Below are 26,826 nucleotides of genomic sequence, written 5' to 3'. Positions count from 1 at the left end.
ACTGCTGACATCAGTGTGTTGCTATTGGCTCAATTTGGAGTGAAGACCAAATTTTACTCGTGTAAAATGCATGTGTTGCATGTGTTGTACCTATGCACCGATACCAATACTGGATTGGATATCGGGCTGATACTGAGGAGACGCCCTAACGGAGTATAAAAGGTCCAAAAGTATCCTCGTCACGATTCCTTGTCAGCTCATGTCTGTGCAGAAAGCACAAACTGGGGCTTAAAGGAGGAGGTCAGGTGATGCAGAGTGTCTGCGTATGGACGAGGTCGGGGTGGATGGACGGGTCAAACAAACACAGGACTTTGACCCAGGGGACCAAAAAGGTAGCGTAACTTATTAAGTTACGTAACATTACGTTATCTGGGTTAACTTGCGTTGCATACGTAACATAGCCTACAAACGTACTTATTTTAACTCAAACTATCTTTTCCTAAACCTAACCAGGTAGTTTTGTTGCCTAAACACCAAGTTGTTTCCTGTGAAAAGACGCGTGTGTGCACGTAGAGAGCGAAAACTCCTCAGCTTAAATTAATTATAAAGACAATGACAAAACGCAGACCAACTGTACAACACCACTTTATTGAAAACACACACTTTAAATCCACACACAACAGTAACATTCGTCTAATCGTCAGATGTAATAACATACCTGTGCTTGTAAAACTGAGACAAAAATTAAACACTTCAAAAGAGAGATCATGATATTTGATACTGAAAAGCTCAAAGCACGCTGCAGCACCGAAAACTAAAGCTAAAGTCAGCAGGCAATTATACACATCATTATCATCAAGTATTTACAGCTCACAAGGGTGCAACTCTTATCTGAGCATCATAACAATAAATCCCCCCGGATTTTATGATATGTGCGCCTCGAATAAAGCGATGACACCTGGGCGAGTCTGAGGAATCAACATGGACCGCAGTGCATCAGCATTGTTCCACGCTGCTGCTGCTGCTGCTGCTGCTGCTGCTGCTGCTGCTGCTGCTGCTGCTGCTGCTAAGGCAAGCACTAAGCTGACTAATACTACTGATAAAATACACAGACTCTCCAAGAAAACTCTCCATGTCGTCGGCTCATTTCTGTCATTGAGTCCTAAAAAAATGTATTTTCTTAAAACAAGTGTTAAAATTATGACAGAGTATTAGGGCCACATTGAGAGGGGAAATAAATCGGAGATTACGAGAATAAAGTGATAAATTTACGAGAAAAAAAGTCGTAATATTACGAGAATAAAGTCATAAATTTACGAGAAAAAAGTAATTTCCTCCTGCACTAAAAAGTCAGTTTCCCTCGTAATATTACGACTTTATTCTCATTATATTACGACTTTATTCTCGTAATATCACGACTTTATTCTCATAATGTTATGACTTTATTCTCGAAATCTCCATTTTATTTTCCTCCTAATTCTCGTCGTAGAAAATATCTCAACTTGTTTCCAACTAAAATCCTCTTGTTTCAAGAAGACGGCTTGTTTTAAAGCTGCATTCATTCTTTTAGATCACTAGGGGGGGACATTGTTTGTGTCACCTGATGAATTAATGAATTAATAAAGTTTCTTCTTCCTCTAGTTTCTAAATGCTCCTGTGTGTTCACCAGCTAGTTGCTAACTTTGACACAAACAGTTGGCTGTAAAAGGAAAACAATGAGCTAAAAGAGGCGAATTGTCTCCCACATTATACGTCGATATTTCATTCATTTATAATATAATAGATATCGATTGGTGCAGCTTTAGAAAAATAACACTTTAAGGAATCAAATTCAGACTGAATGAATTTTTGCAGTGCACAAACTTGGGATCAATCTGGAACACGACGACAGACAAAGAGCTGATGCTTCTATACTGTATACATTACATGTTACATTTACATACAGTATGTGATAGGAAAGATGTCGCTCACAACGCCACGCCACCAAACTGCATGTTTCTCCTTTGGGTTCCATAACCTCCGTTAGCTCACATCACAATCAGCGTTTTATATTCAAAAAGCTCCTTCTGCTGGACTTCCATCCAGCTACATGATGATTATGTCAATACAACGTGAAACATCCTCGTGTTGTGCTGTACACACTGTAGGACAACCAGGGGTGCAAACTGGTGATGGCCCAAAACAAAGGCCACATTGAGGAAAAAAAATAATTCTGAGATTACGAGAATAAGTTTCATAAATTTAAGAGAAAAAATGGTAATATTACGAGAATAAAGTCAGAACTTCAGGAGAAAAAAGTGCTAATATTACAAGAATAAAGTCATAAATTTACAAGAAAAAAAGTCATAATATTACGAGAATAAATTCAAAAATTTACCAAAGAGTCAGTTTCCCTCGACTTTTTTTCTCGTAAAGTTATGACTTTATTCTCGTAATATTACGACTTTTTTTCTTGAAATAGTATGACTTTATTCTCATTAAATTACGACTTTTTGCTCGTAATATTATGACATTATTCTGTAAATCTCCGATTTTTTTAACACTCCGCCGTAGATTGATGACACAACAGAAAATGTGTTACTATGCCAACTCGCGGATGACTTGGATGAGACGTATACGTAAGTTTGCACCCCTGATAACTGTAATTTATTTATTATTTCACCCCTTATATGAGTATATTGTACCAGGTTTTAGTCATTTGTGCATTGTCAATGAACATGTACGTCATGTCACACTCACCACTGAACAGAACAGAGACTGATAAAACAGCAAAGTAGAAGCGACCGGCCTTTTTTTTATGTCATAGTAGGAAAAGCACAGGTGTGTTTAATCCCATTAAACTTGAACTGAGCCATCCTTAATGTGAGTATACAGGCTTACATCCGTGCTGTTCCTACTACGACGGGTCTAAATGTCTGCTGGGAGAAAGGTCTTGATGGGGTTAATTAGTGAATGGAAGTTGTGATGAAAAGTACAGGTGAGTCCACCTGTGCTCAGTGGTTATACTGTATGGCCTTCAGTATGAGTTCAGGCTGGCCTCGCTACTTCTCCTTAATTAAATACCTCCTTTAACGTGAGAATGTTAGGTAGGTGGTTAAATGGAAAGAAATTAACTAACTAACTAACTAACTAACACCTTATTAGAGTCTTACAGTGCAGTGATCCACACCCATGGAACAACTATAGTAACAAATACGTGTTTAGTTTGACATAGTATAAGATTTAAAAAAGCTAGGATGGGTTGAAAGTCAAGGAAAGATAAATGATACACAGCTAACGGTGTTTTCGGTTTATAGTTTTCCAAGTTGGATAATAGATTTGAATAGAGAGACCAAAAAGCTGAATGGAGTAGGGATGTGTAGAGGAGGAGACATTGACTTAGTCCTGGGTGCAGAAGGTGTCTAGGACGTCCTGAGCAGGTTGCTGAAAACTGTCATGAGAAAGAACAGAAACATGAATGTTAATAGAGCTGCTGTAGATGTCCACTAGATGTCAGCATGCACACACATCATCAGTTCTAAGGCAGCTGTTGCCATGGACACGTTGAATGAGATCTCCTCATACAGTAGATAGACACTGTGTTAAGCTCCTGGGGACACAGGAATGACTTTGGTGTCTACATTCAGACATATTAGGGCCATTGTAGGTAAAAAATAAAATTAAAAAATGACAGAGGAAAAATTCAGAGATTAAAGTTGAAAATTTATGAGAAAAAATTAGAATATTCTGAGATTATAAAGTCACAAATTTGCAAGCAAAAACTCTTTACAAAACAAAATAAATTGAATATTCTCTGATATTATAAAGTCATAAATTTGCACGAAAAAAATCCTCAGAAATTCACAAAAAAAGAATACGAGTAAAAAAAGTCCTAGTATTACGAGAATAAAGTCAGAAGTTTACGAGAAAAAAAGTTGCAGTATTATGAGAATAAAGTCATAATATTAGTATATATATATGTATAGTAGTATAGTAGTAATTTTACATGTTATTTTATTTTTTTCTTGTAAAGTTATGACTTTATTCTGGTAATATTACGACTTTTTTCTCGTAAAGTTCTGACTTTATTCTCTTTATATTCCGACTTTTTTTCTCGTAAAGTTATGACTTTATTCACGAAATTGCATGTTTTTTGTTCCCTCAATGTGGCCCCTACCTCACCGCAAATGATTGAGGCTCCAAACAGATTTTTTTTTGCCTAAAATGGCTCTTTTGATAGTAAAGGTTGCCGACCCCTGTACTAGGTTAAAGGAAGACCTTCTATAAATGGGTGGAGTAACATGATGGACTCCTACCTTGAGGATCATTCTGCTGGCCATGCTGGACTTTACCACTCTCTGGATCTTGACCTGCACACACAACATCCCATCAGTGTGACAGCACATGGTATCATAATAACAGTCTCATACTTCCTTTTATTGATTGTGATGGATAAAGAACAACGTAATGACCTCCTTGAATCTTGAAGCAGAGCTTCTTCTTCTGGTAGGCAAAGTAACTGGACGCTGCTCCCAGCAGAGCGACTCCTATGGCGCTGACGATTCCTGCGATCTTCCCAGATCCAGCTTCTGCAAGACAACACACACACACACACACTGTTACAGCAAACGGCGCTTTCTTTCATACAGGCAACTCAAAGTTTGTGCATGTTTACAGTTCAGTTACAACTATCATGTTAATTGCTACTGAGATATCAAAGAATCCACACATTAAAAAAATAAAATAATGTATGCTTTTTCAGGATATATCACTGACAAAACTGTAAGAAACTCTTTTTAAAGAGAACAAAAAAAGAATATTCTGAGATTATAAAGTCATAAATTTGTAAGAAAAAAACTCACAAATTCACAGAAAAAGAAAGAATATTCTGAGATTTTAAAATCATAAATTTGCGAGAACAAAACTCTTCACATAAAAAATAAATTGAATACTCTCTAAGATCATAAATTCATAAATTTGCAAGAAAAAAATCATCAATTCACAAAAAAAGAAAGAATATTCCGAGATTATAAAGTCACAAATTTGCAAGCAAAAATCAGAAATTCTAAAAAAATTATATTCTGAGATTATAAATCATAAATTTGCGAGAAAAAAACTCCTCACATAAAAAAATAAATTGAATATTCTCTGAGATTATAAAGTCACAAATTTGCAAGAACAAATCTTAAAAATTCACAAAAAATGTAATATTCTCTGAGATTATAAAGTCATAAATTTACAAGAAAAAAACTCACAAATTCACAAAAAAATTAATATTCTCTGAGATTATAAAGTCATAAATTTGCAAGAAAAAAACTCACAAATTCACAAAAAAAAAGAATATTCTGAGATTATAAAATCATAAATTTGCAAGAAAAAAATCTTTTCACAAATCCTACCTGCAACACAATATCCTCCATTACATATATATGTAAAGTGTAAATATAGCAGCGTTAATTTTATGCGTTAATTGCTACTGAAATATTAAAGAATCCACACATAAAATAAAAAAATATAATAAAATCATGTTTTTCAGGATATATCACTGACAAACTGTAAGAAACTGTTTTTAAATGGCACAATGCAGATGTTGTTATCCTTGATTAATCCTGCGATCACTTAGTAGTGATGATGGCGATCTTTGTAGCGTGCCTCAGTCGGGCCGTGGTTCCCTAAACTGTGACCCGTCGTGACCTCGGTCCTCCACAAGGTGGCGCTCAATGACTGCTGATGACAGACAGAACCGTCTTCTACTGGTGTAAAGTTCCCAGAACACACCGTTCACAGAGAGACTGGAGTTAAGACTGGAGGATACACCCGAGCTCCAGGGCAGGGTGGGGCACCAAGACACACACACACACACTGCTCCTCTACAGACTGCTACAGTGAGTCTTGTGATGGTGCAGAGTGTTAAAACAGGGCGTTGTCTGGGCAAAGAATCCAGAGAATAGAAAGCGGATGCCTCCTACAGCCCTGCAGCATGATGACTTACTGCTGGAACATGCTGAGCATGTAGATAGACACACATGCAGGACACCTGAAGGGGAATGCTGATCCAGGGCTGGGTTACCCCCCCTAAACCCTAACCCTAACCCTTCGTATACTGTATATTGGTAGATTTTCAACTAATTAATTCTAACGTTTTACTTCTCCTATTATTATTTTTTACTGCTTATTTGCACCAATAATATTTTATATTAATATTTTATGGGAGTCTTACAGTTTTTATAAAAATGTCCTCTGTGTGTTGTGAGCTAGTGGACTCGATTGGGGATTTTAGAAAACATTTTATAATATTTTTATGATGGTATTTTAAAGTTTTTTTTGGGTCTTTTGAGGTCACCTGATGGCAGCAGAACAAAGGTCTTAGTGATACTGAATATAACTGGATTAATGCATGACATAAAACCTCCTCTACTGATGCCGTTATTGATCATTATAATATACTATCTCAGGTCTCTCCCTCCATGGAACACAAATCAAACACCTTGTGAACTGTTTGTTTTATTCATTATTAATTATACATCTCACATTAAGTTTACATTGCAATCCCTGCAGCAATGTTACCATGAAAGGAAGAAAAAGACCCACCCAAAAAAAAAATATATGCTGACCCGTCACCAGAGAATTACTCAGAGCTCAGAGGTGAACACCCATCATCCGATCAAACATGTAAAAAAGAGAAGTTTCTCCAAAGACGACGAGAAGAGAAGACGTGTTGGAGCGGTCACAGAGAGCTCTCAATGCTGTGCTATGTAATGTGGAGAATGTGTTGTGGAGGAACCAGGTGTGTCCTGACAGCCACAAAACACTCATTAACTTCACTTCCACGGATGCAAGTTTTACCGGTATTATTATATATATCTTAAAGTAGAGCTTCAAGTGAACTCCTCCAGAGATAGTCATCTCTGACTCATCATTTCCTGTCATATGAGCTGATTTCAAGCTAAATAAAAACACCAGGACAACGAGCAAAACAAGCAACATGAACTAATAGATTCTGTTTTCAGAAAAAGTACCTGATCCACTAACACACACACACACACAGTAGAAGAAGGTAACATGAGTTCACACTCCACTGCAACGATAACAACATTAGGAATGAGTCATAGGGAGGGACAGAAAAGTGAATGCATGTACCCGCCCAGATGCAGGGTGTCTGGTAAGTCTGGAATAACAGGGTCAAGGTCAACACCCCTTTACGTCCTGCAGCGCTGCAGGAGTTAACCTCGAGCTTTCGGTGGTTCAACACCCTGATTCTCCAGATTCTCGAGCGCCGAGCTGCAGCTGCGATTACGACGGAGTCGCAAAAAGCATCCCAGTGATCATCTTCTCTTCATCTTAACAATGTGATTCCCCGACTTCTCAAACACCCGTCTATATTCTTTATTCAAGGCCGAGTCCATCAGACGTTGAGCCAAACGTTTTGTAAACCACGAGGCGACCTCACACCTGAGAGCCAATCAGAACTTAAAGGGGAACATTCTCCACCTTTATGTGGATGTCCAGTCAGTGTTAATAGTTCATCAGTGCTGCTATGTTGACCCAGAAATCAGACTTCTCCTAATGCAAAATCTGTCCTGCATCCAGCTTGTAGTTTTTGAGCAGCAGTTGCTCTAGATGCCGCTCAAAATGAGAACTACCTGTTCTCTTCGCTTGTATTGCAAACAGAGAGAAAAATGGATTTTATAGATGAGGAGATATTTGACAGTGTTTTTGTCCGTATTAATTGCAGCCGGAGTATACGGCCGGAGACATGCAGCGGAGGGAGGCCAAAGCTGCGGCTGCATTAGCCATGGAGAGGTTAGGTCAGGGGTCAGCAACCTTTACTATCAAAAGAGCCATTTTAAGCAATAATATCATAATATGACGAGAGTAGACTCATAACATTACGAGAAAAAAAGTGGTAATATTACGAGAATAAAGTCATAACTTAACAAAGAAAAAAGTCGTAATATTACGAAAATAAAGTCATAATTGAATGAGAAAGAAAGTTGTAATATTACGAGAATAAAGTCATAACTTTTCAAGGAAAAAAATATGTAATATTATAGTATAACACATGCGCAGTAAAATCTGGTCTGCACTTATACCCCAGACCCCAAGACCCATGTCCGCCCGTGACCCAGCCTCCTTCCATAGGCCTTGGTACATGTAGGCACTGCCGGCACGGCTCCGCAGCAGGAGAACTTTCTGGATCAATACATTAGCACTGAGGAATCTATTGCTTCAACTACATCAACACTGACTGCACATCCACGCGTGGGTGGAGAACGTTCCGACGCCTCACGGCATCGCTCGCAGCAGATCCATGGCCCGCTCTAACAGAGGCGTTAACATTTGCTTTAAGTTGGACATCCACATATAGAATTCCTCTGGCATGTTAGCATTTAGCATCTTCAGGATCTGGCCCCACAGAAGGTCTGGATCTGCAACGACACACAATCGTAGCAGGGTTTAGCCAGAGAAACCAGACCGGGGTGCCAGTATATACCAGTAGGACACTAAAGACAACTGTCAATTCAGCCTCAGACACACTAGTTTAGTGTGGTGAAATGAAACGAAATGATCAAATATCTGAAGTGATCATCTGACATTGCCTATAAATAGAGTCTGACGGATGTACAGCAAGATAATGAGCTGCCGCCACCCTCAAAGCCACACACATATACGACGGTGGTGGCACGTACAACGAATAGAACACCAACACAACATCTGTTGGATCAGCACAAGCAGTGATGCCAACTTCCTCTAAGGCGGTAAACAGGAAATACCCAACAAGAAGTGGTGGTGCAGGGAGACATACTGACAGACAGAGAGGACATAGATCCAGAGGACAGAGTCCAGAGGACAGAGTCCAGAGGACAGAACAAGATCAGAGATGGATTTACCTTGAGGCTGGTCAGCACCATCTGTGAGAGGAGGACACAATGCAAATCAGTCTACAATCTTTATAATGTTTTGAAATGATAAAAGATAACAGATTTATACTGTACAGACTGAATTTAGTTACATCCTGTTGGCCTAGATCGGGGGTCTCCAACCTTTACTATCAAAAGAGCCATTTTTGGCCAATAAATAAATAAAACAATCTGTCTGGAGCTGCAAAACATTTGAGCATTGTGATGAAAGTGACACAGTTTATAGTCTAAGTATATAGTATATACTGTTAGTATTAGGGGCCACATTGAGGGAAAAAACATCTGAGATTTACAGAAAAAAGTCCTAATATTAAGAGAATAAAGTCATAACTTTACGTGAAAAAGTCATAACTTTACGAGAAAAAAAGCCTTAATATTACTAAAATAAAGTCATAACTTTACGAGAAAAAAGTTATAGCCTTACGAGAAAAAAGCCTTAATATTACGAGAATAAAGTCATAATTTTTTACGAGAAAAAAGTTGTAATATTACGAGAATAAAGTCATAACTTTACGAGAAAAAAGTCGTAATATTTAGAGAATAAAGTCATAACTTTACATGAAAAAAGTCATGACTTTACGAGAAAAAAAGCCTTAATATTACGAAAATAAAGTCATAACTTTACGAGAAAAAAGTCGTAATATTACGAGAATAAAGTCATAACTTTACGAGAAAAAAAGTCGTAATATTACAAGAATAAAGTCATAACTTTACGAGAAAAAAGAAAGTACTGTAACACGTTATTCTCATAATATTATGACCTTATTTTCAAAATCTCAGATTTATTTATTTTTCCTCAATGTGGCCCTAATACTCCATCGTACCGTCGTACCATAGACCTACAACAATGATAAATAAAAATGAAAAAGTAAACAAAAAACAGTTATTCATTTCCATTTTTAAAAATCCACAGGGAGCCACTGGAGAGGGGCTGAAGAGACGCAGGTTCCTCTGAGAGCTCCTCATAGCACCGAGTTCGGACATCGCCAATAACAGACATAATCACCGTCTCTATTTTTGTTCCTTTAATAACCTTTTTTGTGCTCTTGCTGGTCTGCTAGCATCGCCTGATATTAGGATGTGATGTAACCAAACATAAATCCTCTAATTCACAGCTGATTTCTGAATGAAGGTGGACGGGATGTCTGTGAATTTGATTGGATAGAAATTTAATGTGACTTTGTGGTATCAAATTTATCTACATATTCTTTTTGAATCTTTAGCGAACCACTCAGAAACGGGTAGCGAGCTATACTTGTTGGAGACCCCCGGCCTAGAGGTTTTATGTGTGTGTTAAGTTGACTACTACTATAACTAATAGCAAACTTTTGAAAAATAAAATATTAGAATAAAAACGTACCTTGGTTGTAGCCGGGGTCTGGTCCACCTGGGTTCACAAGACAGAAGGAGAAGAGTCCAGTTAGACGTGAGGCAGTAGTAAGGCAGTAATACTGTTGATCTGTAGAGGCTCTGCAGTAAGCTGACTGTCAGATGTGAAAACCAACCATGTGGCTCTAATTACACTGGAAGGCCTGTGGCTTTCATTCCTTTTTCTTTCTCTGGTAGAAGAACAACTAATCACTTCCATGTTCTGACTCAAGAGACACAAAGAACAACAGGCAGCGTCCTGATTCCTTTACATGTACAATGGAAATTGTTTTCAGTCGTCATCTGAGCGAGGACATTTTGGAATTTTTTGAAAAAAAATGATCAACGCTAGTCCTCTTTCTCCATGAACAAGCTCACATACCCTGCTTGACCCCTACTAAAGTAGGGCCAATGGTTTCGCCCATTTTGGAACTAATGGAACGAGTTCTACTGCGGAAACTAGGGATGCTCATTTTGCCGCCGCACACGTAGTCTGCGTAACTTTAGCGAGTTTCCGACAGACCATGTGTGTGTTGGCAGTGAGTGTGAGGTTGTTGGTGGCGTTATAGCAGTGAACGTAGGTGTAGCAGTGTGTGTACAGTTTATTTGTCGGAGAATAAATGCTACGAAACTACAACTCCTCTGCTCAAGCGAGCTGGAGAGACTGGAGCCGACTTCCTGTATCCTGCGACTCTGGTTCCGCCACTTAAGGTGGGCTGTTAAGGTGGACCAGCTTTTCTCCCTTTGAGCCGCTCAGCTTTTTAATCAATTATTAATGTTTCTTTAAACCGGTTTAACCAATAGCGTTAATCGGTTAAAATGCTTAATGTCGGTTAAACGGTTAATTATTGACATCCCTAGCAGAAACGAAATTAAAGTCGGAGAAAATCACAGTTTTTGGCCAAAATTTCAAACATTTTGGGCACCCTGGACTTCTAACACACTACAGGGATAACTAGACCACACTGTCAACCATCATACCAAATTTGAAGTTCCTTGGTTAAATAGTTTCTGAGTTCTGAAGGACGGACGGACAGACGGACTCACGGAGCGCTATATACCCCCGACTACGTTGTCGCGGGGGTATAAAAACCATGACAACCTATAGAAAACGCAAGCACTGATCCATGAATGTGAGCTGAAGTCAAAAACACAGGTCATCCTCTGGTTGCAGCTTGCTCCAGTGTTGCTTTTTCTCTGTTTGCATCACGGAAACTGAATATTTTGGGGGTTTTGGACAAAACAAGACACTCGAAGACCTCATTTCAGACATTTTATAAACTAAAAGATGAATACGTTAACTGGAAAAAATGAGAATAATAATCATTTAAGTGACATTTTCTCTATAAATTTGGCTTTTTTTTCTTATTGCTGGAACCTGTAACAGTCCTTATAAACACTGAGCATTTCTGATATCATTTACTTTATTTGTATTCCTCTAACCAGGTGGAAACACATGGAAATATAATGTGCGTGCACAGAGAGATAAACTGAGGGAAAGGATAATAATCTGTGTGTTTCAAACTCAAGTGTGAACTGTGTTGGGCTGGGATGTAATGCTGGGATGTGGGGGGTGCTGTAATAAATCAGACCGTGTACATTTAACCATGAAGGCCTGCAGTGTGAACACAGGCTGATGTATTTAGGCACAACAAGTGAAACAGGGATAAATAGGGCAGCAGCAGCAGAGGGATTCAAACCCCAAATCTAAATGGAGAAATGCAGCGGGTGGTGCTGGTGTCTTACCTCCGTGGCCTGAGTCAGGGTCGAGTTTCCCATCTACTAAGTCGAGGTCATCAAAACCTCCTCCACCTTTAACACAATGTAGAAAAACTCTCACATACTATAACTATAAATCACATTTATTTTTACAAGTAAATGAGTAACCACTTTCACAAGGAAGGCTGACATCTGTAGCTGATAAAGCTTAACAACAAGACAAGAAGTCCTTTAACATCCATTTAAAGGAAGTTGTTTGTGGACTCACCTCCTCCTCCTCCTCCTCCTCCTGGGTTAACAGCGGGTTTGTCAGGTTTGGGATCAGGGCCTGTGGGTACAAACACATTATCCACATCAATAATGAAGAAAGGAAGCAGATGCATTATTATTATATCATATTATTGGACACTTGATCAGCCTCACCCACTGCTGATATGACGGCCACAATACGGTTCAGTTCAAGTTACACAATTGGACTGAGTTATTCTTGTCTATAAGAAGAAATCTAATGTAATGAAATATGTCCATTCATATTTGTACTGTCCTCAGTCTTGTCCCGGGTGTTACTGGAGAGCTTTAGTACTCTGCCATCGGTCTACATTATTTTTCTCTCACAGCACATATGCAGCCATAGTGGGGCAGCTAAACTGAAATATCCGTAACAACTGGGCATTTTGCGATAAAAGCAACAAATTTGGCACAGATGTAGGTTTATATGTTATGAAAAGATATAGATATCGGGGCGCCGCCAATTTGGCCCCTGAAAGCTTTTAACCTGAGAAAAAAAATGAATAAAAGGAGCATTCAGGGTCAAACTTCACCCCCTTGCCTTCATGATAGAAATACAACTAATACACCGTTAGAAAGGCAAGATATTCAGCTTTCCATCGGTGTGTTTATCTTCACATTAGCAGTAAAATTGACAGAGATATCGCTGGATAAATGTCTGGGTCACCAGTAACCTCTAATCACAGTTAAAGTGATTCGGTAGAACTTTGGGTTGTATTGCTAACTAGCAACTAGCTTGAAAAATGGCCGCCACGGCCCCCAGGGGCCAAATTGGCGGCGCCCCGATATCTATACCTTTTCATAACATATAAACCTACATCTGTGCCAAATTTGTTTGCCAAATACACAATTGTTACGTGATTGTCGCGTGATGCCATTGGACCCAAAAATACTTTTTCCCCATAGACTTACATTGGGAAAGAGACGTCTGTAACTCAGCGGATCATTTTATTTTTAGGTGAATCAACTTCCCAGTACGAACACTCTAATAGCCCTTAAAGTTATAAAAACCCATCAATAGCTGAATCCAGAGTTATTTCCCTTCCTCCGTTGATGTGAGTGACACCCAGACCGAGGCTGGAGCGCAAGCCGCGACGACAGCGTGATGTTGGGACCCCCGCGACCGAGTCATGTGACCGAGCGGACGCTACCGCGCATGTTCCGCGTGCCCAAGATCCAGGTACTTTTCCAGACGGAAGTCGAGCCATTTAGGCTTCCTGCTCCACTGAGACACTTTCATAGGAATGACGGGGCCCCGCCTCCAATGCTGGATCCAGTTCTCTTAATACATCCATGATCTCTACTGGTGAGAACCTAATAAGAACCATTTGTAATTTCACATCAGAAAGACTTTACCTGGACCGAGAGCATCCCCCAAATCAAATCCGTCACCACCTACAATGCACAAACACACACACTTTAGACACTCATCAAATAATACTTAAAAGTTATCATATTGATGTATTTGTAGGCAAAACTTGTTTACATGTTACTATATCAATATCAATGTGATTTGAATCAAGATCAACAAACTGCGATGCACTGTGTGTTCTGACACCTTTCTATCGGAACCAGCATTAACTTTTTCAGCAGTTTGAGCTCCAGTAGCTCTTCTATTGGATCAGACAACACGGGCCAGCCTTCACTCCCCACGTGCATCAATGAGCCTCGGGTCTGACCCTGTCGCCGGTATATCGGTACTACTTTTATACTTATAACAACTGAAAACCTTTGAAAACTCAGAAACATGTTCAGATATTGTGCTACAATATACATATATAGTGTGTATTGTGACTTCTGCAGAGAGCATACTTTGTTGGACAGGATAGTACTGTTATAACCAAGAGCATCTAGGTCCACAGGGGACATGTTAGAGATTCTGACCCCCTACAGGCTTGGGGAGCGTATTGTCTAATAATAGATGTTGGTATTGTGTGACAGGTGGAAGGATACTAACCATCAGTTTTAGGCTTCTCTGGGACCTTCGGTACCTCTTTGGGCTTTGCAGGTGTCGTCGGATCTAAGGAACAAAGATAATTGAGCAGCGTTACTACCTGGCAGTTAACATTTCTATCCAGTGTTCCTCTAAAAATGTCCCATTAAGACAGGGGTCAGCAACCTTTACTATCAAAAGAGCCATTTTAGGCAAAAAAATAAAAATAAAAATCTGTCTGGAGACGTTCCTGATGCCAGACTGCAAAGCATTTTAGCTTTTGTTGAACGTACTTGCCGTGGCGACACATCATTCGCCATGAAAACATGAAGTTGTTTTTCAAGGGCTAGAAATACTTGTAAACAAACGAAACTTGGCACACTCATTAAAAGTGCTAAAATGTGCTAACACATATGGTTTTTGTGCTTGGGTGTGGCAAGGGAGCTCGATAGCACCCCCTACAAAATTTCAACAAAGCAGCCCTCGCAGTACATTTCACCTAGATGTACAAAATTTCTTAAAGAGTCTCTTGGGGCCATGCTCTAAACCCAACAGGAAGTCGGCTATTTTTAATTTTGTGCGATTTTCTTTGTGTATTTTTGGCCATTTCCAGGCTCTGTACTTTAACGAACTCCTCCTACAGATTTAACCCGATCAACTTCAGTGTTGGTCAGTGCAATATAAAGACCTTTGTGATGAAAAGTTGTTAAAATCGTGAGGTTTTATGAAACGACGTTGACGTGGTGATTCGTCAATGATTCGCCATTGAAAGACAAACTGTTGTAACTCGACTGTTCTTGGTCCAATCTGCCCCAAACTTGACCTACTTCAAAAGAGTTCAGGCCTGAGGACATCTACATGGCAATATTGACTCATAGTCACAGCGCCAACTTCTGGCAACAGGAAGTCAGCATTATGTGACAAACATCATCCGATTCACATGAAATTTACATTGTGTGATCTACACTTGATAATGAGCAACATAATGCATTTTTAGCGCGTGTTCTCTAGCGCCACATAGTGGACACAGGAAGCGGTGAAAAAATTGTCATTTCCTGTGCCACTCAATCCACGCAGGAAATAACGTCTAACTTGTGCGTGCAGTGTCCGATGGTCACTGAAATGTACGGGTGTGTCGACCGGCGTCCCGCCAGTACCTTCGACATGCGGGAAGGTGCGAGGGCGCTGCTTGCAGTTTTAATTATACTATATTATTGGATAATTGATCAGTCTCACCCACTGCCGATATGACAGCCATAATACGGTTTAGTTCAAGTAACACAACTGGATTGAATTATTTGTTGTCTATAAGAAGAAATCTAATGTAATGAGATATATCCATTCATATTTTACTGCTGTTGTGTCTTTTCAGCTGCTGAGCTCACTGGACAAGCATCCAACATTGGATTCAAGTAGAAAGCATTTGATTTATGCTGTAATGTAATGAATGTATATCTCAGATAATGAGATGGCTGCTGGAGAGTAAACTTCTGAAAATCTAATCAAGACAGGACAGTTTGACGTTACTGCTCTGTGACACGCCCTCCAAACGGGTCACAGTTCAGTTAGGGGTTAGGCACAAACGGGAGTGCTTTGGGGTTCAGTGTCTCGCCCAAGGACACTACCACATGTGGACCGGAGGAGTCGGGGATCACACCGCCGACCCGCTCTACCTCTGAGCCACAGCCACTCGTTACGTTAGGAGGCGTGTCGTGTAGCCTGTAATTTGCCTTGTAATTTCATATCAGAAAGACCTTACCTGGACCGACAGCATCCCCCAAATCAAGTCCAAAGTCGTCACCACCTACAATGCACAAACACACACACTTTAAACACTGATCAAATACTTAAAAGTTATCACATTGATGTATTAGTAGGCAAAACCTGTTTACATGTAACTATATTAATATCAATGTGATTTCAATCAAGACAACCTGTGAGGGTCACCTGTCTTAAGGGTCACCTTTTCAACATATACTGAGTGTAGGGAGCCTTCCTTTTAGGCCCCTTTTCATATGCTGTTTAACATTCACATATTTTTGGTTATCATTCAGGATTAACTTTTAGATTCCCCTGGTCCGCTATTGCGTCCCTCCCTTGATGCCCCCATGTTAGAAAGAGACAGCAGAGGAGCCCTCTTGGATGCCTCTACGGTAGATAAAACATGATGAAGTTGCCTCTAGGGTGCAGTGCGCTAATGGTTGGCCTTAAAATGGAGAAACCGTTCCAATCACCGTTAAGCCTGAAACATCCATATTAAAATATGTGAACGTTCCATCCTGTATTTGCCTATAATGAAACCCCTCACTGCCACGGCTGAAACTACAGCTCGCTGGATTTATGTTTCAGCTGACATAAAAGAATTCCTTTTGTTCATGATTAGTTTGTTTAGACGGTATTTGACTCATCTTCATAGCTGAGACGTTTATGATGTAATTCAACAGGTTTAACCTGATCATCTAAACCGCTTGTTTAAAACTGTCAAAATGCACTCCAAGTCATGTTTCAGCAATTCTATTATTAAAGACAACATCCATACATGGGGCTGCAGTAGCTCAGTCCGTGGGAGCCGGAGGGTCGCAAGTTCAATCTGCTCGCCGGGCGCTGTATAGTACCAGCCTGCTCCTGATATACTAGGATGGGTTAAATGCTGAAGCTAAATTTCACCGGCTGCTGTGCTACGTACAATGTGTGCCAATAAAATTGGATTTCCATTACTGATAATGGTGTGTAGTCTGGTGAAGGTCAGGGGTCACCAAAAATATCTGATGAGTATATCGAGGACATTTTGCTGACTCTTCTTCCCACACAGCCACTTTTCCTGCACACTAAGAGGAACCAGACAACCACTGGTACCATTACCGCCCTCTGAGTCATGGTGTTATCACAGTGCAGTGTGTATCAGAATATGCAACCAACAGTATGACTGGTGCAGTTTGAATGAGGTGTTATAGAAGTAAAGAGTTAAGAGTAAATAATACGAGCCATTGGTACTACAACATACACCGATCAGCCATAACATTATGACCACCTGCCTAATATTCAGTAGGTCCCCCTTTTGCCGCCAAAACAGCCCTGACCCGTCGAGGCATGGACTCCATTAGTCCTCTGAAGGTACTCTGTGGTTGGCTGTCAGTAGCAAATCCTTTAAAGGTCCCATATCATGCTCATTTTCAGGTACATACTTGTATTTTGGGTTTCTACTAGAACATGTTTACATGCTGTAATGTTAAAAAAATACATTATTTTCCTCGTACTGTCTGCCTGAATATACCTGTATTCACCCTCTGTCTGAAACGCTCCGTTTTAGTGCATTTCAATGGAATTGCAACGGAATTGCGTTGCTGGGCAACAGTTTGGCTCCATGTTTACTTCCTGTCCGCTGATGTCATTCACATACACTGCAACAGGAAATAAACTGGGACAAATTTAGAATGTTTACGTTTAAAATCAAGTAATGGTCTAAATATTGTATATTTATGACATCACAAATGGACAGAAATCCTGACGTCTTGTTTCAAACGCGCAATTTCTGAATACAAGCTGTGTGTATTTCTCCGTATATTGAGCGTTTTGATAGTTCAACAGTATTTATATAGCACTTAAACCTGCTTTATAATATAAAAGACCTGGCCATCACTATTTGGCCCTTGTCAAAGTCACTCACATCCTTACGCTGGACCATTTTTTCTGCTTCCAACACAAAGTTGAAAATGTTCACTTGCTGTCTAATATTTCCCCCCCCCCACGGCCAGGTACCATTGCAACGAGATAATCCATGTTATTCACTTCACCTCTCAGTGGTCTTAATGTTATGGCTGATCGGTGTATATTGGTAATACTTTTATACTTATAACAACTGAAAACCTTTGAAAACTCAGAAACATGTTCAGATATTGTGCTACAGTGTACATATATAGTGTGTAATGTGATTTCTGCAGAGAGTATACTTTGTTGGACAGGATAGTACTGTTATAACCAAGAGCATCTAGGTCCACAGGGGACATGTTAGAGACTCTGACCCCCTACAGGCTTGGGGAGCATATTGTCTAATAATAGATGTTGGTATTGTGTGACAGGTGGAAGATACTAACCATCAGTTTTAGGCTTCTCTGAGGCCTTCGGTACCTCTTTGGGCTTTGCAGTTGTCGTCAGATCTAAGGAACAAAGATAATTGAGCAGCGTTACTACCTGACAGTTAACATTTCTATCCAGTGTTCCTCTAAAAATGTCCCCTTAGGTCAGGGGTCAGCAACCTTTACTATCAAAAGAGCCATTTTAGGCAAAAGAAAATAAATACAAATCTGTCTGGAGCCGCAAATCATTTGAGCATTGTGATGAAGGTAACACAGTTTATAGTCTAAATATATAGTATATAAGTCTAATGCAGTGAGGGCCAAAGAGCAAATGTATTACGGAGTATTAGGGCCACATTGAGGGAAAAAAAACATCTGAGATTTACAGAATAAAATCATAACTTTACGAGAAAAAAGTTGTAATATTACGAGAATAAAGTCATATCTTTACGAGAAAAAAGTCGTAATATTACGAGAATAAATTCATAACTTTACGAGAAAAAGTGATGAAAATATTCTATAATATAGCGTACACAGATTTTTTCATCTACCGTAGGTAATACACGGACTATGGAGAAGGACCTCACACAACCCCACTGAGAAACATCACAACTATCTCTAGTTTAACATGATGGTGAAATGTGGTACTACAGAGAAAGTCACTCACCATCATCGATGGCATCGGACAGGTCAAATCCTGTGTGAGGAAGACACGAGGAACACCGTTACAAATCAACAGTTTCATAGTGGAAGCACATGTGTTCTGTGTTTGGGGTGTTGCAGGGAGTCATGCGTTGTATTTACTCGTTGCTATGGCAATGCTGACTGATACACCGAGCCGCTTCGAAGCATGAGTCACTGCTGAGAAAGCAGAAGCCAACCCATGCTGCTCAGAGTTACAGAGAAGTCTTACTACAGGCTACGACGGGCTTAGTTACACACACAGAGTCAGACTGTACATTCAGACTACTATGACTAATATGTGTCCTGATACACGCTTCACAGTATCAGTATCACACCTGCAGGTACATGGAGAAGAATAGAGCCCTTTTAAACAGTATACGCTTCCTGAAGCAGCTTCACTATCACAGCCTTTTGATAGATTTTACAGTGAAGCAGCTGCAGGAAAACTGAAATTACATTTAATGTCTTTCAGTATTTTTACAATAACTTCCAACAAAACAACACAATACAACCAAAGAAGCCAACAGAGACAGCTTCCTACAGAGCATAACGCTGCTGCTGCTGCTGTTGCTGCTGCTACAGTGATTATTTAGCTCTGACTATAGAGAAGCACATTCCTCTCAGGTCCGAAAGGTTTTCTCTCCTTTTACTCAACTTTCAGATACTTTCAGGTGAAAGAATGTGGAGTCACAGGTTTTAGTTTAACCCAGGGGTCAGCAACCTTTACTGTCAAAAGAGACATTTTAGGCAAAAATCTGAAGAAAGAAAATCTGTCTGGAGCCGCAAAACATTTGAGAATTGTGATGAAGGTAACACAGTTTATAGTCTAAGTATGTAGTATATAAGCCTAATGCAGTGAGGGCCAAAGTGCAAATGTACTACGGAGTATTAGGGCCACATTGAGGGGAAAAAAGTCGGAGATTTCTAGAATAGAGTCATAAGTTTACGAGAAAAAAAGTCGTAATATTAAGAGCATAAAAGTCATAAGTTTACGAGAAAAAAAGTCAGAATATTACGAGAATAAAGTCATAAGTTTACGAGAAAAAAAGTTGAATATTAAGAGAATAAAGTCATAACTTTATGAGAAATAAGTCGTAATATTATGAGAATAAAGTCATAACTTTATGAGAAAAAATTAAAATAACACGTAAAATTACTACTTTATAATATGACTTTATTTTCATAATATTACGTCTTTTTTTCTCGTAAACCTATGACTTTATTCTCGTAATATTACGACTTTATTCTCGTAATATTACAACTTTATTCTCAAAATCTCAGATGTATTTTTTTCCCTCAATGTGGCTCTAATAATCCATCGTACCGTCGTACCATCGACCTACAACAATGATAAATAAAAATGAAAATGTAAACAAAAAACAGTTATTCATTTCCATTTTTAAAAATCCACAGGGAGTCACTCTCCAGTGGCTAAAGAGACACATGTGGCTCCGGAGCTGCAGGTTGCTGACCCCTGGTTTAACCAATGAATCTGAATATGTTTCTTTGACAACGGAAAGTGAGAGAGCTTTATTTGGGTGACCCTAACACCTCCATCAGGTGTTAGTTGAATAGATTTAGGCCCTGTTCACACCTGGTATTAACATGCATCCTCAGTGATCTGATCACAAGTGGACAGCTCTAAGTACAGGTGTATTGAGGACGCATTGAGATCGGATCTTTCAGACCACATTCAGTGGTGGTCTGGGCCACATTATGACCACATTCTTTTAGCAGTGAGTAGTGAATGTGTCCTGGACCACATTAAGGACTAGTGATGGGAATTCTGGCTCTTTTTAGTGAGCCAGATCATTTTGGCTCAGCTCGCCAAGAAGAGTCGGCTCTTTACGCTCCCAAACGGCTCTTCGTTTTACCACTTCTGCCTTTTATTAGTCGGCCAAATTTGTTGCGGGTCGGTCATCATTATTAACACATTATTACAGGCGAGCGCTCGTCTGCCTTGCAGCATGGAAACGGCGTCTGTGCTCTACTGTATACTGTCGGTACAACTGTATTTTATTAAAATATGTCTTGTTTATAGGCTACATATCTACAGACTATCAGACCGGAAACAGGAAGTGCATTAGTATGATACTGTCAGAGATGTGCCGTATTAAAGCTGTCCACTTGTGACCTGATCACTGAGCACGCATGTTAATACCAGGTCTGAACAGGACCATAGTTGAACAGAATGAGGGGTCAGCAGCAGCCGTGGCTTTACTTTGAATATTTGTTTGGTGGTTAGGTGTTAGGTTCACACTAATAAAAAAGCAGCTGCTCAGATGTCTCTCTCTCTCTCTGATAAGATCACTAATAACATGTTTGACATCTTTCCATTATTTTGTATATCAAGAAGTGAAGAAATGTCTACCTGAACTGAATATGTGACGACTAGTATTTCCATTTCAAATCCAATTGTGACCACTGCTTCATGTGTTGTTTTGCCTGGTTAAACACTGATGTGGATTGGTGGCTGGGTACCTTATATTCAGTATTGCTGTTTCATCTTCAACACAGAACCAGTTTACCTACAGACATGTCATTTTAAATCTAATACTATTAAAGATTTCCCTTTCCCTTTCCTCAGGAATCTCTGCAGAATATCAACGTCAGCCTTAACTAAGCTGCAAACTGTGGGTCTAACCTACTTCAAGCACACTGCATGCCATCTACTGCTCATTAGCGTGCCTGTGGTTTCCTCCACCAGCCCTCAGTCTCATTTTCTAGAGGAAGCAGAGGCACGAGGCAGACAAAGGAGACGACACTGAGACTCTAAAATGAACCACGAGGTTTCATGTCTTTCAGTTGGGTTCTGTCACACGGCCACCCTGCACATCTTTCTGTTGTTTCTTCGCTGTGGTTTCAAGTTTCTTCACCTTCAATCCGTGCACCGTGTTTCTTCCACTCTGTTAGATGAGTTCTCAATGCTTCACTGTTATAAAGTCCCTGCAGCAATGATTTAAGCAACACAAGAGCACACTGATGTTGCGTGACGAGGTCTGGCCCAGTGTGTGTTCCAGTTCCTCCCAAAGGTTGGATGGGGTCGAAGTCAGGGAACTACTTCTTTACGACCTGGCATTGTCATGTTGAAACAGGAATAGGGCCTTCGCAAACTGATGCCACGCACTTGGAAGAAAACTATTGTATTGTGGAGCATTAGGTATTCCCTTAAGTGGACATGAGGGGGCCGTGTCCAAACCATGAAACAAACAGAGGCTTATTGTGTTAATAATAATAATGCTGAAACGGATAAACGAAAAAAATAAATCTGTGATTTAGAGAATAAAGTCATAATATTATAAAGTAGTAATTTGACATGTTATTTTCTTTATTTCTTGTAAAGTTATGACTTTATTCCCATAATATTACGACTTTTTTTTCTCGTAAAGTTATGACTTTATTCTTGAAATATTCAGACTTTTATTCTCGTAATATTATGACTTTATTCTGTAAATCTCAGATGTTTTTTCCCTCAATGTGGCCCTAATACTCCGTAGTACATTTGCTCTTTGGCCCTCACTGCATTAGACTTATATACTATATACTTAGACTATAAGCTGTGATACCTTCATCACAACGCTCAAATGTTTTGCGGTTCCAGACAGATTTTTATTTTTTTTTGCCTAAATTGGCTCTTTTGATAGTAAAGGTTGCTGACCCCTGTCCTATGTAATACTAAGTCAATGATCACAGCATTTTTCATTATTTTCTGGCAGTAAACAGACCAAACATTTCATTAATTCATTGAGGAAAATATGTAAAATGTAATACATGTTTACTGGATTGATCCTGCAGATCTGAATGGAACAAGAAAAGTTGGTGTTTTATCCAAACAACTAGCCAGCCACACCTTACTGATGTAAGACTGTATGACTCCAATCATCCAACACAATGAACCACACAGCCTACACCTATTATCTGTCCACAGCAGGATAAAGGCTGACTAAAACCTGGACCCCGGGGGGGGGGCATGGTCATCATGGTACACATCAACTTCTGATGTAGGATGTTAACTCAAGGACCCAGATCTTCCCTTCTAGAGCTGCCTACCTAACATTAAAGGTGCTATATGTAACTCTCAGAAAATCCTTGTTATTAGTGACACCATTGGTCATAAAGTGAACTGCAGTCGGCATCCTGTTGCTCGTGTGCATGCTCACACTCCGTAGGCATGAGCGATCATCCCGGGCATCGGCCAAAACGGTGACGAGACATTACATTATTCCACTGTTGAATACTCGATTCTGATTGGTCAATCACGGAGTTCTGCGGTCTGTAATTTCTCTATAACAGACCGTTGCTATGTATAACAGACTGTTGCTATGTATAACAGACCGTTGCTACGTATAGCAGACCGTCGCTATGTATAACAGACCGATGCTATGTGTAGCAGACCATTGCTATGTATAGCAGACCGTTGCTACGTATAACAGACCGTTGCTATGTATAACAGACCGTTGCTACGTATAACAGACCGTTGCTATGTATAACAGACCGTTGCTATGTATAACAGACTGTTGCTACGTATAACAGACCGCTGCTACGTATAGCAGACCGTTGCTACGTATGACAGACCGTTGCTACGTACAACAGACCGTTGCTATGTATAACAGACCGCTGCTACGTATAACAGACCGTTGCTACGTATAACAGACCGCTGCTACGTATAATGGACCGTTGCTACGTATAACAGACCACTGCTATGTATAACAGACCGCTGCTACGTATAACAGACCGCTGCTAGGTATAACAGACCGCTGCTACGTATAAAAGACCGTCGCTATTTATAACAGACCGTTGCTATGTATAACAGACCGTTACTATGTATAACAGACCGTTGCTACGTATAACAGACCGCTGCTACGTATAACAGACCACTGCTACGTATAACAGACTGCTGCTACGTATAGCAGACCGTTGCTATGTATAACAGACCGTTGCTATGGGCGCAGCTCTGATGTCGGACTCTGGAGGACCGTTTTTGTGTCAAAATATTGATTTCTTCAGTAAGTAACCGTGTAATAAGCGGGATAATGTACAGCTAGCGGGTCATTGTTGCGAAAGAATACCCGACTGCGCGTCAGGGATTCTTTCACAACAATGACCGGCTCGCCGTACATTATCCCTTACATCATTTATCACCGTTACTATCTGTAATGTCCAATCTCCATGATACCAAATAGCTCGCCGTTTAGCAAACTACTTCATCAGCTAACATTACGAAGCAAAACCATCCCGAGTCCTTTACATAGAAATCAGTCCACAGGCTGTTATAGGCGACCGAGAAAGTCGGGGAAAGTCTCAGTTTTTACGTAACATTTCAATCTGTTCACACAGTGGCAATACAAAGCCATTAATACATGTACATTTTTACATATTAACATAATGGTGGAGTCCTGGAGAGGAGGTCAGACAGCTCAGAGAGTCCACATGATTTAACCTTAGGCTAAGTTAGTTGTTCTTTTGGGTCATGACCTTAGAAATACTGAGGTCATGAGTCCAGGTCCCTTAATGTACCCAAACCAAGATTAGAAAAAACAATTAAATCAAATGTTTTTGCTGTTTCTGCTCAGTTGTTTGGATAAAACACCAACTTTTCTTGTTCAGTTCAGATCTGCGGGATCAAAGACATATTTTCTTGATGAATTAATGAAACATTTGGTCTGTTTACCGCCAGAAAACAATGAAAACTGCTGTGATCATTGACTTAGTATTACATAGTACAAGGAAACATGGAAAAATCCTCTAAATTGAGAGGCTCAAACCAGGGAATAAAAAGAATAATAATAAAATGAATTTTCTGACTATTGACTTATTGATTAATTGACTAACTGTCTCAGCATTATTATTAACATAATAAGTTTGTTTCATGGTTTGGAACAAGGCCCCTCATGTCCCCATAAGGGAATTCCCTAATGCTCCACAAAAAAACGTTGAAAAAGACTTTAAGATAAGAATAGCCTACTTTAAAAAGACACTGCAACACATCCCATAATAACCACAATGTAATCATGTACACAACCTCATCATGTTTGATAATAAACTCCAATAAACTCACCGTCTTGTGATAATGTTCCAGCAACAAGTAGAAAAAGTAAAACACCGACCCTCAAACCAAACCCCATGTTGACTGTAGACTAACTTTAAGTCTAGTCTCTCTAGCTGCTTTATATATAAACTCTCCTATAGCTCCGTCTGATCGTGTCTCTCTTTTAGCTGTAGCAAGGTATTTGTGGACACAGCTCTCTCTCTTGTCCCGACTGGAGGTGTCCTGTTACAGTTTGTTATTATGAGTCAACTTTGCCTATGAAGGACAGACTGGCTGGGTGTGGCTGCAGCCTGCAAGGAGGGGCGTTGCCAGAGACACATATATAGGAAAATAATGTTAAATTAACCCTTGAATGTATATAATCTATGCAGTCTATTCGGCATACAGCAGGAGTCTCATTACATCTCTAATGTTTGATAACAACTTTTTTCCATAGACTTTTTACGAGCCAAAGTGCGTAAAAGCGCGTTTGGCTGTAGAAAAGTTGATATTTAGTTGAAATAAAGTGACTATTTGATAGAACAATTGCAGCCGAATTCACTACTAGACCCTTCTCAGTAATACTAGCAGTTAAAAAGCGCTACACGTGAGTAAATGTTGAGCGGAATCCTTGCGTAAACTTGGTTTGATAGTTTTTTGAATGGGATTTGGTTTAAAGTTCAAACAACTACAGACCTTTCTAAAAATGATTCAGGGTCGTTTTCATGCAGCATTGAAGTCACATGCAGTCATTCAAATGAAACCTGATGAGGAGCCAAATCCATAAAAGACATATAGCCTTAATAATACATGAGAATAAACCTGTTTTCACATCAGCAGGAGGAGGAGGAGGAGTGGCTGCTTTTCATGCATGTATGGGTGTGGGTGTGTGCTGCTGCTCAGCTAACATGAACCGACCAACATTTGCTGCAGAACCGTGGGTGCCACCTAGTGTATGTGGATAGACTTCATTTTTGGACTTATTGGTTGTGGTCTGGGCCACGCTTCAAACAGCCCACTTCTGCATTTAATCACACCTTATCCGTCCACTTCCCCTTTGAATCACTGTCTCGTTTGAATACAGGAACCACTCATCGCTCTCCATCCATGCATGACACTGATAATCGACCCTTATCCTCCCTCCATCTTCTATATGTAGACCCACATCGTCTCTGCCAGTGAAATCACACTTAGTGAACCGTTTTCTCAAATGCTGAGCTGATATTAAACAGAATGACATAGAGGAGGTGATGGAAAATGTCAGGAGACTAGGCAAGGCAAGGCAAGGTTATTTATTGAGCACATTTTATACTCAAAGGCAGTTCAAAGTGCTTTACATATACAAGAGCAAGACAAAAAAAAAGAGCACAAAGTGCATGAGATAAAAACGAATAAAAGAATATAAAAGTGTAAGTTAAAAGCGAAAAAATAAAAGGATAATAAAAACAATTAAAAGACAGTAAAGTGCAGCATTTGATCGATTAAGACACGCGTCTGAGAACATTTTGGTCTAGATCAGGGGTCAACAACCTGCAGCTCTTCAGCCCCTCTCCAGTGGCTTCCTGTGGATTTTTTGAAATGGAAATGAATAACTGTTTTTTGTTTACATTTTCATTTTTATTTATCATTGTTGTAGGTCTGTGGTACGACGGAGTATTAGGGCCACATTGAGGGAAAAAAAATAAATCTGAGATTTCGAGAATGAAGTCATAGGTTTACGAGAAAAAATGTCGTGATATTATGAGAATAAAGTCATAAGTTTAGGAGAAAAGAAGTCGTAATGTTATGAGAATGAAGTCATAACTTTACGAGAAAAAAAAGTTGTAATATTACGAGAATAAAGTCATAACTTTCTCAGATCTCAGATTTATTTATTTTTCCTCAATGTGG

At 39.7% G+C, this 26,826-nt stretch overlaps 1 protein-coding gene across 2 annotated transcripts; it reads right to left on the bottom strand.

Annotated features, from left to right (window-relative positions):
- Window positions 1-569: 569 nt before the first annotated feature.
- cd99 (CD99 molecule) lies at window positions 570-25,711 on the bottom strand. 2 transcript variants are annotated; one of them, XM_074627835.1, is made up of 13 exons: window positions 24,967-25,662; window positions 18,892-18,921; window positions 18,243-18,305; window positions 15,908-15,952; window positions 14,173-14,235; window positions 13,572-13,610; window positions 12,196-12,255; window positions 11,955-12,020; window positions 10,201-10,227; window positions 8,811-8,831; window positions 4,392-4,508; window positions 4,236-4,289; window positions 570-3,370 (listed from the first exon to the last, which is right to left on the bottom strand). In XM_074627835.1, the coding sequence occupies exons 1-13, from the start codon at window positions 25,031-25,033 to the stop codon at window positions 3,342-3,344; spliced, it is 681 nt and encodes a 226-aa protein (XP_074483936.1). In that variant the 5' UTR covers window positions 25,034-25,662; the 3' UTR covers window positions 570-3,341. The 2 variants fall into 2 exon arrangements, with proteins under 2 accessions (XP_074483936.1, XP_074483937.1); XM_074627836.1 differs by lacking the exons at window positions 570-3,370; window positions 4,236-4,289; window positions 4,392-4,508 and adding an exon at window positions 6,404-8,348 and having other exon boundaries at window positions 24,967-25,711.
- Between the last annotated feature and the right edge of the window lie 1,115 nt (window positions 25,712-26,826).

This window comes from Sebastes fasciatus, chromosome 24 (genome assembly GCF_043250625.1).
Source record: "Sebastes fasciatus isolate fSebFas1 chromosome 24, fSebFas1.pri, whole genome shotgun sequence".
Classification (NCBI taxonomy): domain Eukaryota; kingdom Metazoa; phylum Chordata; class Actinopteri; order Perciformes; family Sebastidae; genus Sebastes; species Sebastes fasciatus.
This window is presented reverse-complemented; position numbering and strand designations above follow the sequence as displayed.